The sequence below is a fragment of the Protomyctophum parallelum genome (genome assembly GCF_964188405.1).
Source record: "Protomyctophum parallelum genome assembly, chromosome: 22".
In the NCBI taxonomy this organism is placed as follows: Eukaryota; Metazoa; Chordata; class Actinopteri; order Myctophiformes; family Myctophidae; genus Protomyctophum; species Protomyctophum parallelum.
The window spans coordinates 3,356,894-3,370,510 of record NC_139714.1 but is presented as its reverse complement, the minus strand read 5'-3'; the positions used below and the strand labels follow the sequence as shown (position 1 = coordinate 3,370,510).

The following is a 13,617-nucleotide window of genomic DNA, read 5'->3' as shown; positions in this document are numbered from 1 at the left end:
CCTGTCCATCGCAGGAGAGTTTTTTTAATTCACACCCACATCTTTCATCGAAATGGAAAACCACTTCGACCAGCAGTTGATTGACGACCACACAGATTGTTTAACCACTTGTGTGTCCGGTTTATCGACCCGGGAGCAGCCATCGATTCACAAAACTCCATAGTTTCTCGCTCCCTAACCCCCCTCCCTCAATACCACACACCATCCGCCTCCTGGAGTGCAGCACTTTTCACATTAGCAGACATTAGAAGTCGTCTAATGTGGGGCCGCAATCGATCCGCCCGACGATCCATAATGCAATCTGCACTGGCCCTGCATGTGTGTATCCACTTGCAGAGTGGCGGAGCGGAGACCACAGCATGCCGAGACAAGAGAGAGGAGAGTCTTGTGGCACAGCGAGATCATATTAATTTTTTATTATGTTTTTATTTTGCTCATTGTGTACAAGCATAATAAACAGTTTACATCATGTGGTTTAGTGCACTTTCATGTCCAGCAAATGGACAAGGAGTTTACCAGAAACATGACATGTTAATGTTTGCTCCTGTTCATGTGCTCATTTCTTACAGATATATTTCCCAAGTTCTCATTAGTGACCAAAGTTAAATTCAATCAATTTGTTTTTAATAACAATTTTCAGACACAACAATAATTTCTAAAGTGAGACTGAGTCCGTGAGACTGTTGCCAGCATAAACCCGGCAAGTTGTTGGGTGAATGAATGGAATGTGTCACTATACCAAGTGTGAATATACCGAGTGTGTACAGAGTGATACTCATTAGGGCAGACCTGGCCATTACGCGGCCTGGGGGCCAAATATGGCCCTTTGGTTGACTGACCGGCTCGTGAAAGGATACTTGGAAATTAGAAAATAAAACGTACTTTCTAATTTTACCCCATGCGTGGACTAAAACGACATTGCTTTTATTTTTGTCCAGCTTTGTGTGTTTGTGTGTACCCCATAGCGATGATTTGATTGGCTGAGCACCCCCTAGCGATGATTTGATTGGCTGAGCACCCCCTAGCAGTGATTTGATTGGCTGAGCAATGTACGTAATGAGGATAACAAGTGAGGACAGAAAACTGAGGACGCCACAAGTGATTAGCCGGATTGGACTACCCCAGGTGAAGGAGTTTAAGTATCTCGGGGTCTTGTTCACGAGTGAGGGGAGGATGGAGAAGGAGATCAGCCGCAGAATCGGAGCGGCAGGGACGGTATTGCAGTCGCTGTACGGCACTGTTGTGACGAAAAGAGTCCTCATTTAGTCCCATGGACTAAATGAGGACTATGAGTTATCTGCCTTCCTGTAAATAGTGAGCAAGGACTTAACAATCAGATTCCCCTGTGTGAACTGAACTGCATGTTGACTCTTCATTCTTTTTTATATTTATATTTATTTTGCTTTTGTGAAGTATACTTCTCAGTATTTGTCATTTATCTGGGTTCGTCCACTTAAATTAAATTAATCTTGATGGCTTGATTGATCTTGAATATTAGCCTTCATGTGTCTCTTACCTGTTCCCTTTGATATTGTTCTGACTGACTAACACTATTTAAAAAATGTATTTAAAAAATACTAAAACAGTCTGTAACAAGCAAAAACCAGCCAGTTTTATTGAAACTGTTCTTTTGAAACTGTGTTGCCTTATTGTAAACTTGCTTGCTGTGGTGGTCATTCATGTTCATATTTATTGTTATATTTATTGTCATGTCACTTATTGGTGTTAGTGAATCACCTGCCCATGCAGTCGTCATCAGTCACGTGATGTGACGACTGGGTTAAAAGGGAGTTGTCACGGCCGAAACGTTGTGTCTTATTTATGGTGTATTGAATAAAAAGCAAACACCTTGGAGCAAACCTGTGTGCGGACTCTCCTCTCTTCACTGAAAAGAGAGTTGAGCCAGAAGGCAAAGCTCTCTGTCTACCGAGCAATCTTCGTTCCTACTCTCACCTACAGTATGGTCATGAAGTGTGGGTCATGACTGAAAGAATAAGGTCTCGAATACAAACGGCCCTTAGAGATAGAATGAGAAGTTCAGTCATACGAGGGAGACTCGGAGTAGAGCCGCTGCTTCTTCGCCTGGAACGGAGCCAGCTTAGATGGTTCGGGCATCTGGTTAGGATACCTCTCGAGCGTCTCCCTAGGGAGGTCCTCGATGCACGTACCACTGGGAGGAGACCTCGGGGCAGACCAAGGCGCAGATAGAGGGATTACATCGACTCAATGGCCTTGGAACGCCTCGGGATCACCCAGGAGGAGGTTACTAATGTTTCTCTGGAGAGAAATGTCTGGAGCTCTCTGGTGGAGCTGTTGCCCCCCGCGACCCGACTACGGATAAGCGGTTGAAGATGGATGGATGGACTTCAGGATAAAAAGTGAGGACGCCAATTCTGATTGACCGGAAACTGATGATGTATGATGATGAGAGCACACCTCACTTCACACGGATGTGATTTGTGTTTCAAACTTAGCATGCAGAGCACAACGATGAACCCATCCATCCATGAACATTTTAAAGCAGATGTTGTTGATGTGCAGTTTGTTTATCGAACATGTTGGACATACTGTACGTACCATGGATAAGAAGGAAAGTCCACACACTGGTTTGTAGCTCCCAGTAGAGATATACCACAAAGACGCCCTTTTAGGGCGAGGTCCCGCTGAAACATGTCTGGGAATGCCCTTTTTTTAACGTTTTCGGGCCAAGGGTGTAAAATGTGTGCTAATTAGTAAGGCCAGGCGGGGCCTCGGGCCAGCGCAGTTAGGGCCCATGTAGGTCCAGGTAGGCCTTAACTTTCAGGCCTGTTGAGAACTCGTTTTCGCCGGCTGCAGGGCACAGCTGCGCTAATGACTTTGGGGCATGCCCGTCTAGAGTTTGAATTGACAGGTATCGGTCAAAAGGGAGACAGCGAAGAGGAAGGACGGGTGGGAAATCAACATATGGAACACACGCACGCAGGCACGCACTTCTGCGCTGCAGGCGTGCATTAATGACGGTAAAGAACGCACTCGAGTGTAATATTGCTTACCAAACATACATTAACCACATAAGCCCGTAAAGTACTTTTTACTTTGGTAATTACAGCCCTTTTAACTTTTATATTTTTATATTGTGGTATTGCTGCTTTTACTTTATTAAAAAGAAGAGACAAAAAAACTACATCTGACAACTCGTATAACACCAGTGTTGTTTACAGGCCAGCTGCCTGACAGGGGAGTGTTCAGATCTTTGTTGTCTTTGCCGAATAACTAAAAGAGAGAAATCGAATGCAATTATTGACAGAAAACAAGACGTGTGTGTAGAGGAAAATGTGACAACGGACTAAAAGAAAGTAATTATAAACGACAAAAAAAAAAAACACAAACTGTGGAAATAAACAGCAAAGTAATTGTTTGTGGAACAAAGACATTTTGTCGTGTTTATAAATCAGTGGTTCTCAAAGTGGACCCCCACATTTGAATTATTTGATTTGGATCTGCACAAGAGGCGCAATACAATAGACCCAAACACTGATCACATGATATGGTCCAACCAGATATGACTGCTGCACATGCTTAACACACAGAGGAAAAAATATAGCACATTGATGACATACTATTACTTGACACTACTAGACAGAATGTTTATTTATGTATTTTTTAAGCCACCTAATAAATAAAACACAAATCACACACACACTCACACACAGGTGCACACAGAGAGAGAGAGAGAGAGAGAGAGAGAGAGAGAGCGCGCGCGCGCAGGGGAATGTGGAAGCTATTGTGAACTCTAGAACAGAATTCTGCATTCAAAATTCTGCATTCACATCTACATTGCCATGGTTACAATTATTATGAAGCCTGGATATATGCGTGTGTGTGTGCACTTGCGTGTGCGTGCGTGCGCAGTCATGCACACAACTCACATAGCACAAACAGGATATCGTGGGATCAAAGGCAGCGTTTTTGGCTCGACGGTGGCCATGTTTAACATAAAAAAGCCACATGTTTCCTGTCCACATGAAGCACCAGCACACCCAGGGGGCTACAGGAGCATTATATACTGTATCTCCAAACACACGCATGCGTGTGTGCAGATAAGCCAAAGTGTATTAATAACCATATTCCATTTGATGTTGAGCACTTCCATCTTCCGTTGCCAAGCGCTCTCGAGACGCGCCCGCCGTTTGATGTATAGATGCGTGAGCGGCTTGTGGTGCAGACGGCGGTGATGAGAGCATCATGGACGTGACGGGGAGCCATTGTCCACGGGCCCTCCGAGCAGGGCCATTTTGTTATCAAGGGTTAGGCTGGGGCTTAGGCGCTTTGATGAAAGATGGAGGCATCGCGGGACAGATAAACACCTGCTTGCACTAGGTAGCATTTTTTTAGGATTATCACAAGAGCTGCCGGATGTTCCCACGTAGTCCCATCCGCTTGTGGAGATATAGGCAGCGACTAGATCACTTTGTAGACCCAAGCGATCACAACATTGGATTTGTATCCATGGATTATTTTTTCTTTAACTTTAATTCAGTTTAATGTGAGATGGTCGGGTTCATTGCCAAATAAGTATATTTGTGCACAGTGCACACCTCCTTGAATGTGTTCTCTGCATTTAACCCGTCCTGTCCGGTCAGTGTCTTGCTCACATTGCCAGAAGAAGTCGCGACTGAACCAGGAACCTTGTTTTAGTTTTAGTTTTTTGTAATTCGCAAAGGGTTCCATTGGGACAAAACGTTTTTTGAGGTAAACCACACCAATGCAGAGTTGCATTGGTGTGGTTTATGCATTAATTAGCATGCGTGCGTGCGTGCATTACTTAGCGTGTGTGCACATACTCGCTAATTAATACATGTTCATAATTCAGGGTGATCTGATCGTGGTTCTACTATGTACTTTACTAAATGGGAGATGGCCTAGTTTAGCATGTGATGCATTCAACACATCCAATGCCTCTGCGTGCGTGCGTGCATGCGTGTGTGCGTGCGTGCGTGCGTGCGTGCGTGAGTGTGTGCGCGTGCTCATCACTCTACCAGGATGCTCATCACTCCACCATAGCTAGGATTTTTAAAGTCCTGTGGTGTAATGTTATGCCTAAGAAAAACACTAATTAGTGAAATCACCCAGTGTCACATTGAATCAAAAGCATGAAACGGCAAAAATAAAATCTCTGGGGAAAATGAATTAAGAATATTCTCTTGATTCTGTCTTGTCACGTCGCACCTGTAAGTTTCTCTCCTACACCCTCATCACCTCCAGCTGTGTGTATAATTGTGTCTGTGCGTGTGTGTACTGTATACTGTACAAAACAGTGCCCTGCGTGTAGTACATTCAAAGGTGTCTGTCGACAACTTTGACAGTCTTCACTTCCCCCTTCAATTACACTTGACAGTTTGGATGCCACCTCCCCGCAGTGTGTTCCAAGTGTCATTAACACCGCTGTTATCTCACTAATTGGGCTGCGAGACGTGGAACGGTGGTTGGGGAAGGAGAAGTGCGACATCCACCAGCAACAATGTCTTGTGGCTTTGAACATCTGGGGACGGGGGGGGGGTGGGGGGGGATTTTGGCGCTTTACAGACGTTGAAAGCAGAGTACGGCATTAGGTTGATTCGTTGTAAAGCCAGAGGCGTTGTGAATTCTTTAAACAGGCGATGTGTAATTTGTATTTAATACATTGTGCTTGTAACCTTAATTAATGTAACATTTCTGCTGTGTTGCTAGCTACATTTGCCTGGTTCTATATGTAGGGAGCCAGCTCAGTGGTTAGAGTGGCCTCCCTGCTTAGCACTCAGCATCAAGGGTTGGATTGTCCCTGCGACACACTAGCGTCATGTCCAGGGTGTGTACTTGTAAATCAAGCTGCCTCACGCTACAGAAGCAGGAGATAGGCTCCTGCCCTATGGGCCCCAAGGCTCGGCTTCCTACTATCTGTAGAAAACATTGGCAATAATGTACCATCTGTCTGAGAAAGCATGTTTTGAAAAAAAAAAAATACCACCATACCAGGCTTGAGGCCTACCATTGCATGAAATGTCTATGTTCACAGGCTTCTGTGTGCGGCCTAGAGGGCATCTGAGCATGTGCAGCACTACAAGTCTTACACCATGTGTCCTTTGGGAAACCGGGCCATTGACTCTGTGGAAATGCCTTTATTTTAGACCTGTTTGCACTGGTTTTGTCTCAGGCTTGCTATGGTGGTCAGTGTTAGACTAAACAGTGTTCATTTATCCATTTGTGTAACCAACTTGACCCAAACATGACCCTGATTATGGTTATTCTGTGCAACAAGTCAGCAGATTACTTATGATCAAGCACTCCTGATCATGCACTCCTATGCACACAGCGCACACACACTCAAACAGCGTGCGTGCATGCGTGTACATACATGACGTGCTTGTGCATGCATGTCTGTGTGTGCATCATGTTTCTCTCAATCCCTGCCAGGACAAACAGGAAATCAGCCCGTAATTGTCCCATAGGGGTCCATTTGGTTCCTTTAGTACACTGCCTTAGTTGGCTGACAATTTTACCATGTAGGAGAGGGTGAGTCCATAGAGTTATATATCTATAGAGAAGACACCCGAGTTCTCCTCCCATCCACTTGCATTAAGTTGCTCAAAAGCGCATGAGGCGGATTCACTCCTCCTTCCTGGTAGGAACAGAGTGCATTCTGGGACGGATTGGCCCCAAACACATGAACGCGCTGCCGTTGACTATCATTGTGCCGTTTGTGCGCGTTCACGTATGAAACATTCGTTCACGTGTCATGGCCCCAATCACATGAACGTGCGCAATGATAGTCAACGGAGCAGCGCTGGCTCGAGCTGCACTACCAATTCCGGCCACTATGTCCATTTCGCCTCAGGGTTTCCTCTGGGTGCCTTCTCTAGAAATATATACTCTAAGGGTGAGTCCAGTTAATGCTGGCTGTATGAAAATTAAGATAAACCTTGAGAGTTTCATCTCTTTATTTGTTGATGGGTTCTCTCTCTCTCTCTCTCTCTCTCTCTCTCTCTCAGTTTGAATGTTTTGATTTGCAAAGCCTTGTCAGGGTTTTGTTCTCACAAAATCAACAAAGGCCTCACTGTTGGGGTGTGTGTGCGTGCGTGCGTGTGCGTGTCAGGGCTGTCTGTGTGATGATGACACAGTTTGAGTAAGGCGACTTAGACGACAACAGCCTCTAGAGAAAACAGCACAAATAAAATATCGGATGCACCAGCTGTTTAGACGGCAGCAGCGTTATCCTTTGTTTCACAACAAAGTGAAACAACCTTCCGGAGTGGAAATCATTGAAAACGATCCGCCTCGCGTCTCCATGTAAATGCCAACATGTGTGATGTCATGGCTCACGTCTGTTCACAATGGCTAGTCGCAGAACCACGCTGCATTGGTGTATGTAAACAAACGGCTGTACTAGGAAGTTTGATGGAAATGGTTCCACACATACGTGACTGGTCTTATCTGGAAGTTATTATTATTATTATTATTATTATCTGGAAGTGTGTCAGCGCCACCTAGCCACTTCCAAAAACACAGGCAGCTAAACAGCTGAACTTAATTCTTCCACTGCCACCGTGTGACCACCAGCGATATCACTTGGCCACCAGCGAGATGCAGTGCGCTTTCACTCTGAAGCTCTTCCGTTTTTTTTCATTAGCAAAATCTCATGAAGCAAAATTGCTAATGCTAGTGTCAGCTCACGCTAGCTGTCTTTCTCCAGAAAAGTAAAATCAGGTGGCACAGTCGGTATTGCTGTTAGAGCTAGAAGGTCCTGGGATCGCTGTGGGCACTGGGGGCGTGTTCTCTCCTCCGGGTCATCAGTGCCCATACCCGAGGCGGGGTTGGCGAAAGGGCCTTTCTGTGTGGAGTTTGCATGTCCCCTAAAAACATGCAGTAATCCTGGTCTCTAAACTACCTCCCCCTGGCCAGCCAGGGCGCCTGATGGAGGGGAAAGGAACTGGTCGGAATAACGTGTTCCTTCCACGCGCTACGTCCGGCCGGGCTAACTCCCCCCTGTCAGGTGAAAAGAACCCCCCAGGTTGGCAGAGGAAGTGTAGCACCCAGGATTACATTAGATAATTGACACTGGGTGAAAAAATGGGTTGCAAAATCGTTCGATAAAAAATTATAGATCAGAAATGAGCCCTGAACCTCGCGGATCTGATCCCCACCACGGATAGCGCCCTACTTTCCGAGAAAATTGCCCGTGCACACGAAACAGGCCAGGTGGGACTTTGCAAGGCATTGCCTAGCAACCGGCTCAGGGCTAAACGTAATTTTTTTGCGAGACCGCATATCCATATAAAGCGATTAAGTACGACATATCTCATAGTTGGCAGCTGACGGGTTTGAATTAAAGTACGAGGTATCTTGGCACCCAAAGTATTTAATATCAACTGACATGTAATTGATCAATTTGATTTGATCAATAATGACTATGTTTATGTTGTTTGAAATAAATACATCATCGTCCAGGCTTGATAGCTAGACAGTCCTTCACAGCTTGGAGTGCGAGATGGTGCCGACATCACATGGCTCATATCCATCTGTGCGCTCTCAAGAGAGAGAGAGAGAGAGAGACTCTAAAAAGAGTCCGAAGTACTGTGTACCATAATCAGGACAGCAGCCAGTTGCACTGGCACTTCCTGCCGTGGCCACAGGGGCCACTGTTGCCTTGTGTTCCAATGTCAGACAAGACACAGTGACTGCACTCACTTCAGAACGAACACCTCTCTCTCTCTCTCTCTCTCTCTCTCTCTCTCTCTCTCTCTCTCTCTCTCTCTCTCTCTCTCTCTCTCTCTCTCTCTCTCTCCCTCTCTCCCTCCCCTTCGCTCTGTGTCCTTGTTATTGTGATGAGCTATGCCCAATTCCCGTTTGACCCCCCTGGACACTTGGAAGCTGTCCCTCCTAATCTGCTGTAGAGTCAAGGTCTCTGTTTGGAACGTGGCCCAGGACAGACGACACTTAAGCGGGGACAAAAGACTGATTGCACACTTTGGTGGGTGAGGTGTGTGTGTGTGTGTGTGTGTGTGTGTGTGTGTCCATCCATCATCTTGTGTGCTCTGAACTGCCTGCATGAACCCTGCCGAATGGTTGTGTCAAGCCCCCTGGTTTCTCAAACTCTGGTTGGGCACCCAGGACAGGGTCATGAGTTGTTCCGACTCTGTCAATGACATCAAACAATGTATGAACATATGAGATACTGTTGTGGCATTGTTGTTGTTGTGCCACGTTATCAAAACACATAACGGCACTCCTTTGAAACAGGTTGATGACTAAACATATTTGGGTTCATATATATCTTCTTCCCAAAATGACTTGTACAGTAGGTGTAGGAAGTAATGATGTAGGAAGGGTATGGCCTGGTCAGCCTGCAATGACATGCATACGATCTTGTCATTACAAGAGGTTCAAAGTAAAAAAATATGTATAACCCATTCTGACCGGGCACCCATTTTGGTGTCAGCATCATGTTATGCTTTAGCTATTTAAAAATAGCAGATCTACAAGCTCATATCGCGCCACCGAGTGGCGCGATACGAGCTTGTAGGTCTGCTATTTTTGAAAAATCGAAGAGCGACTGACATTTTTAGAATCTGATCTCAGGTCAGAATGGGTTCATCAGACCAGTGTGTGTCCGGCGGAAACCTCGTATGAATCTGATCTCAGGTCAGAATGGGATAAACAACCGTAGAGCCGATTCTACTCTATGGGTCCGAGACTAAATAAATTAGAGAAACGGCTGGATGGCACTTACACCCACCTTCCAATTCTAATATACGGCTACCTTCCTCGTGTTACTTCACTAGTCCGAGAAGAACACAGTTTGCCGGCCACTACTACAGAGCTGACCATGAGCTTATATCTTCCCTCCTTCTCTGTAATCCTGCCTGACCAGAGGTAGAAAACTGCCGTTCCCTGATGTCATCGCTAGGGACACATGCATCAGTAAGCAGGAACTGGGGGTGGCAATGAAGGACCGGGACGTCTGGTGTGGCATTGTGAAATCCATGATCTCGCGGTCGAAAACTTATGATGATGATGTGTGTCCCTCGCCCTATTTCTCTTTCCCGCTCTTATCTCCCGTTCTATCTCCCTCACCACTCTGTGTCTGTTTCTCCCTTTCTGACGCACGTGCGTGCGCGCGCGCACACACACACACACACACACACACACACACACACACACACACACACACACACCCACACACCACAACCGTCTAATAGACTGTACTGTTCACTACATTCTTGGCCATGTTCCACTGGAGTTGCCAAGGATACCAGGCAAGATTGCCAGGTCCTACATACGTGTGTGTGTGGGTGGTGGTGGTGTGGGGGGGGCGTGTCATACTGACAACGATATTCCACAAAAGTCACAGTACATACAGACATACAAGCACATAATACTGAACTCCACACACATACTTACCAGTGTACCTACACCCCCCCCCCCCCCAAACACACACACACACACACACACACACACACACACACACACACACACACACACACACGCATATACACACTCTCTCTCTCTCTCTCTCTCTCTCTCTCTCTCTCTCATATTGCTATAATCACACTAGATCCCGTCTCCTCTCTCCCGGTGGCTGTCAGTGTCTCTTGTCACAGTCCTGTCACAAACCCAGTACTCTGTCACACACCGCTGGCATTAATGGCACTGGATGACACTCACTGTTCCAGTCAGCCGCGCAGCGCTCGTTGGCAAGCCTGGAATGGACAGGAAAAGCACGCGGCATGCAGTCCAACGCAGTGTCTGTCTGACTGGTGGATATTAACACCGCCGCGCTGCTACGTTGCTCTGCACCCTTTAAAAGGGTTACCTACATACCAGGTGGAGAGTTGTCTGGATTTCTAGAACAGGTTTGGGCAACTTTGAGGATGTAGAGGGTAGGGCGGTCAGTTCACCTCTATAATCCCATTCAAATTTAATTGCTTTATTATTTTTTATATTCGAAAGTATTCAAATATTTACATCATTAATTTTAAGCTCATAGCCTATAATACTAGCACTAGCATGTCTGGAGTAAAATCAGACACAAGTAGCATGTGCTTAAATTCACTTTTAGATTTTTTTTCAGATGTCAAACATTTCTGAGATGATAGAATGGTGATGGATGATGATGGTCATGGAAGGGGAACCTTCTGAAAGCTTCATGGGCAAAGATAATCAACTTCAAAATAAATAAAAAACGGTCAAAATGACCTCTCAGATATGCTAGTGCTAGAGGGCCCCCCATCCAAACGCCAAAGCTGCCATTTCAACACGACATGTAATAATGGTTGTCACGGCACAAAATTAATAGCGTTTCATAACCGTTTTATTGAGAACAGTGTACACATAATGCAACTTGAGTAAAGATGGAAAGAGTTTCACAGACTTAGTCAGTGAACAGATAAACTATAACGTTAGGCTGTCGCTAATGTCTGTCAGCTAATGATGAAGTTTCATAAGCATATGATACTGCAGAATCTTCACAAAACAGCAATTTCCTTTGCAGTCTCTCTTATTCCCTTGCAGAGTTACATTGTTACATCTTTCCCTAGCATTCTTTTCCAGGCTTCCTTGGTCAATCGATCGATTGATTACTTTGTTAACAATTTGCAAACAGTACAGCAAGTAAAATTGCTCAAGCAACGCTATAAGGATAATTTCAAAATAGCCTTGATGGCTTGTTACCATTGTGGTCCCATGTGTTCCCATGTTTCCTTGTCTTGTCACTCATTCCCTTGTGCCAGGCTCTCCCTAGCACACTCTCATTCCCTCGTCACCTAACAGACTATCTATCTCACTCTCTCCTCTACTCCCTCCTCTGTTTCTGTGTCTGTCCATCTCCATATCTACAGTGTCTCTGTCTCTCTAACCTGCTATCTGTTTCTTCAAATCTTGTGGTTAATAATGACTTCTGAGGCTAAAGGGCAACTGCAAGTGTTTATTGCTAAATCCACAATCCCCCCCTCTCTCCCCCTCTCTCTCTCTCTCTCTCTCTCTCTCTCTCTCTCTCTCTCTCTCTCTTTGTAGAGGAAGAGGTGGAGAATTTTGATGTGTCCAGTCTACAAGAGGAGGCTCTGAAGAACATTGAAGCTGACAGCTTCTGGTGCATGAGCAAACTACTGGATGGCATCCAGGTAACTGTGTGTGTGTGTGTGCTGAAAATATGAACAGTTGATCAGTTTGTCGTATGACGGTGACACATGCCAAGCAGCAATTATTGTGTGCGGCCACATAATTAGCAAACGCATTAAGCATCAACGTCATTTACTCAGTCACTCTCAATGGTGGGAACTCCTGGAACTATGTTATTTGTTATGTTGTTATTTATAGTTTCTGCACAGAAAAGTGTTTCATTTCACTGTTCAGTAAATTACAAAATTGTCTTAAAACAAACACACACCCATGCGTGCGTCGCACGCACACACACACACACACACACACACACACACACACACACACACACACACACACACATACAGTACAAACACACAAAGCAAGAACTGAGCAATATTTTTAATGCCAGATTAGAACTTTAATGACATAAATTGCCCTCTTGCATCACCAATTAATTAATGGTGCAATGCTTTTACTTCGCTAGAGGTTTGGACAGCTGCACAGACCTCACAAATGGTGCTTTTACAACATAAATGGAATCATGGGTCTGTTGTCACACTGACTGATACTGTTGCATTCAGACACATCTGGTTTTATCCTTTAGAGTACTTTGTCTTTAGCGTTTGCACAGTACATCTAGCTGGCTGAACACTGATCAATCCATTCCATTGATGGAATACCAGTTATCGTGTGTGTGTGTGTGTGTGTGTGTGTGTGTGTGTGTGTCTTTAAATGGGCTTTTTTTTAACAGCCATCGCTAAAATTACACGGATGCTTTCCCAGTTTGAGTTTGTTAAAACATCTACTTGCCTACATGGGTGGTGCGACTATGTGATCAGATGGTATACACATGATCGTGCATACATTTGTTCTTGTGTGTGTGTGTCAGTGTGACCTTTTCTACCGTCTAATTATTTGCAGGGCACCAGGGAATGCCAGTATTTATCTTTAAACTCTCTCTAAACACTCTGACAACCGGCTCAGGTAATTAGTTTGTGATCAACTCTCACCTCGCGGTGACCCCTCTCATATCCACAGCATACTATTGGACTTAACTGGGGAGGGGAGGGGAGGGGAGGGAGGGAGAGAGGGAGAGAGAGAGATGGGCCAATGAATGAATGAGGGAAAGCTACTTTGATTACAGCACACGTGCACTTGCAGGTGCATGCTTACATTCAGTGCATTCACTGTCGACGGCGACATCAAGTCATTCTCGTGTCTCGTCCCAATCTTGACGTGTTGAGGTCCCACTCCATATCGCCGCCGTCGGGAGGAAACCCCTTATCTCCACATTTTAACTCGACTTGATACTACAGCGCCATACAAAAGTAGGAAAAAAAATAGCAAATCTGCAGTACAAGCTTGAAACGTCCCCGGTGGCTTTCGTCCACCGGGGACTGTACTGCACAGAGTCCAGTCCAACCCAGCGGTGCCTAGAAAGCGGACTTTTATGGACTGGAACCCCTTTTGGTGTTTTAAGCATTATTTTATACTTTTGAAAAA

At 45.3% G+C, this 13,617-nt stretch overlaps 1 protein-coding gene across 1 annotated transcript in view; it reads left to right on the top strand.

Annotated features, from left to right (window-relative positions):
- The window catches only part of tbc1d22a (TBC1 domain family, member 22a), a gene marked incomplete at its 3' end in the record, with an annotated part of 129,229 nt that overhangs the window by 65,271 nt on the left and 50,341 nt on the right, over positions 1-13,617 (top strand). The window contains exon 10 of the mRNA XM_083758008.1: positions 12,028-12,134. Coding sequence (XP_083614134.1) covers positions 12,028-12,134 — 107 coding nt within the window. The remainder of the gene's footprint in view (positions 1-12,027; positions 12,135-13,617) is intronic.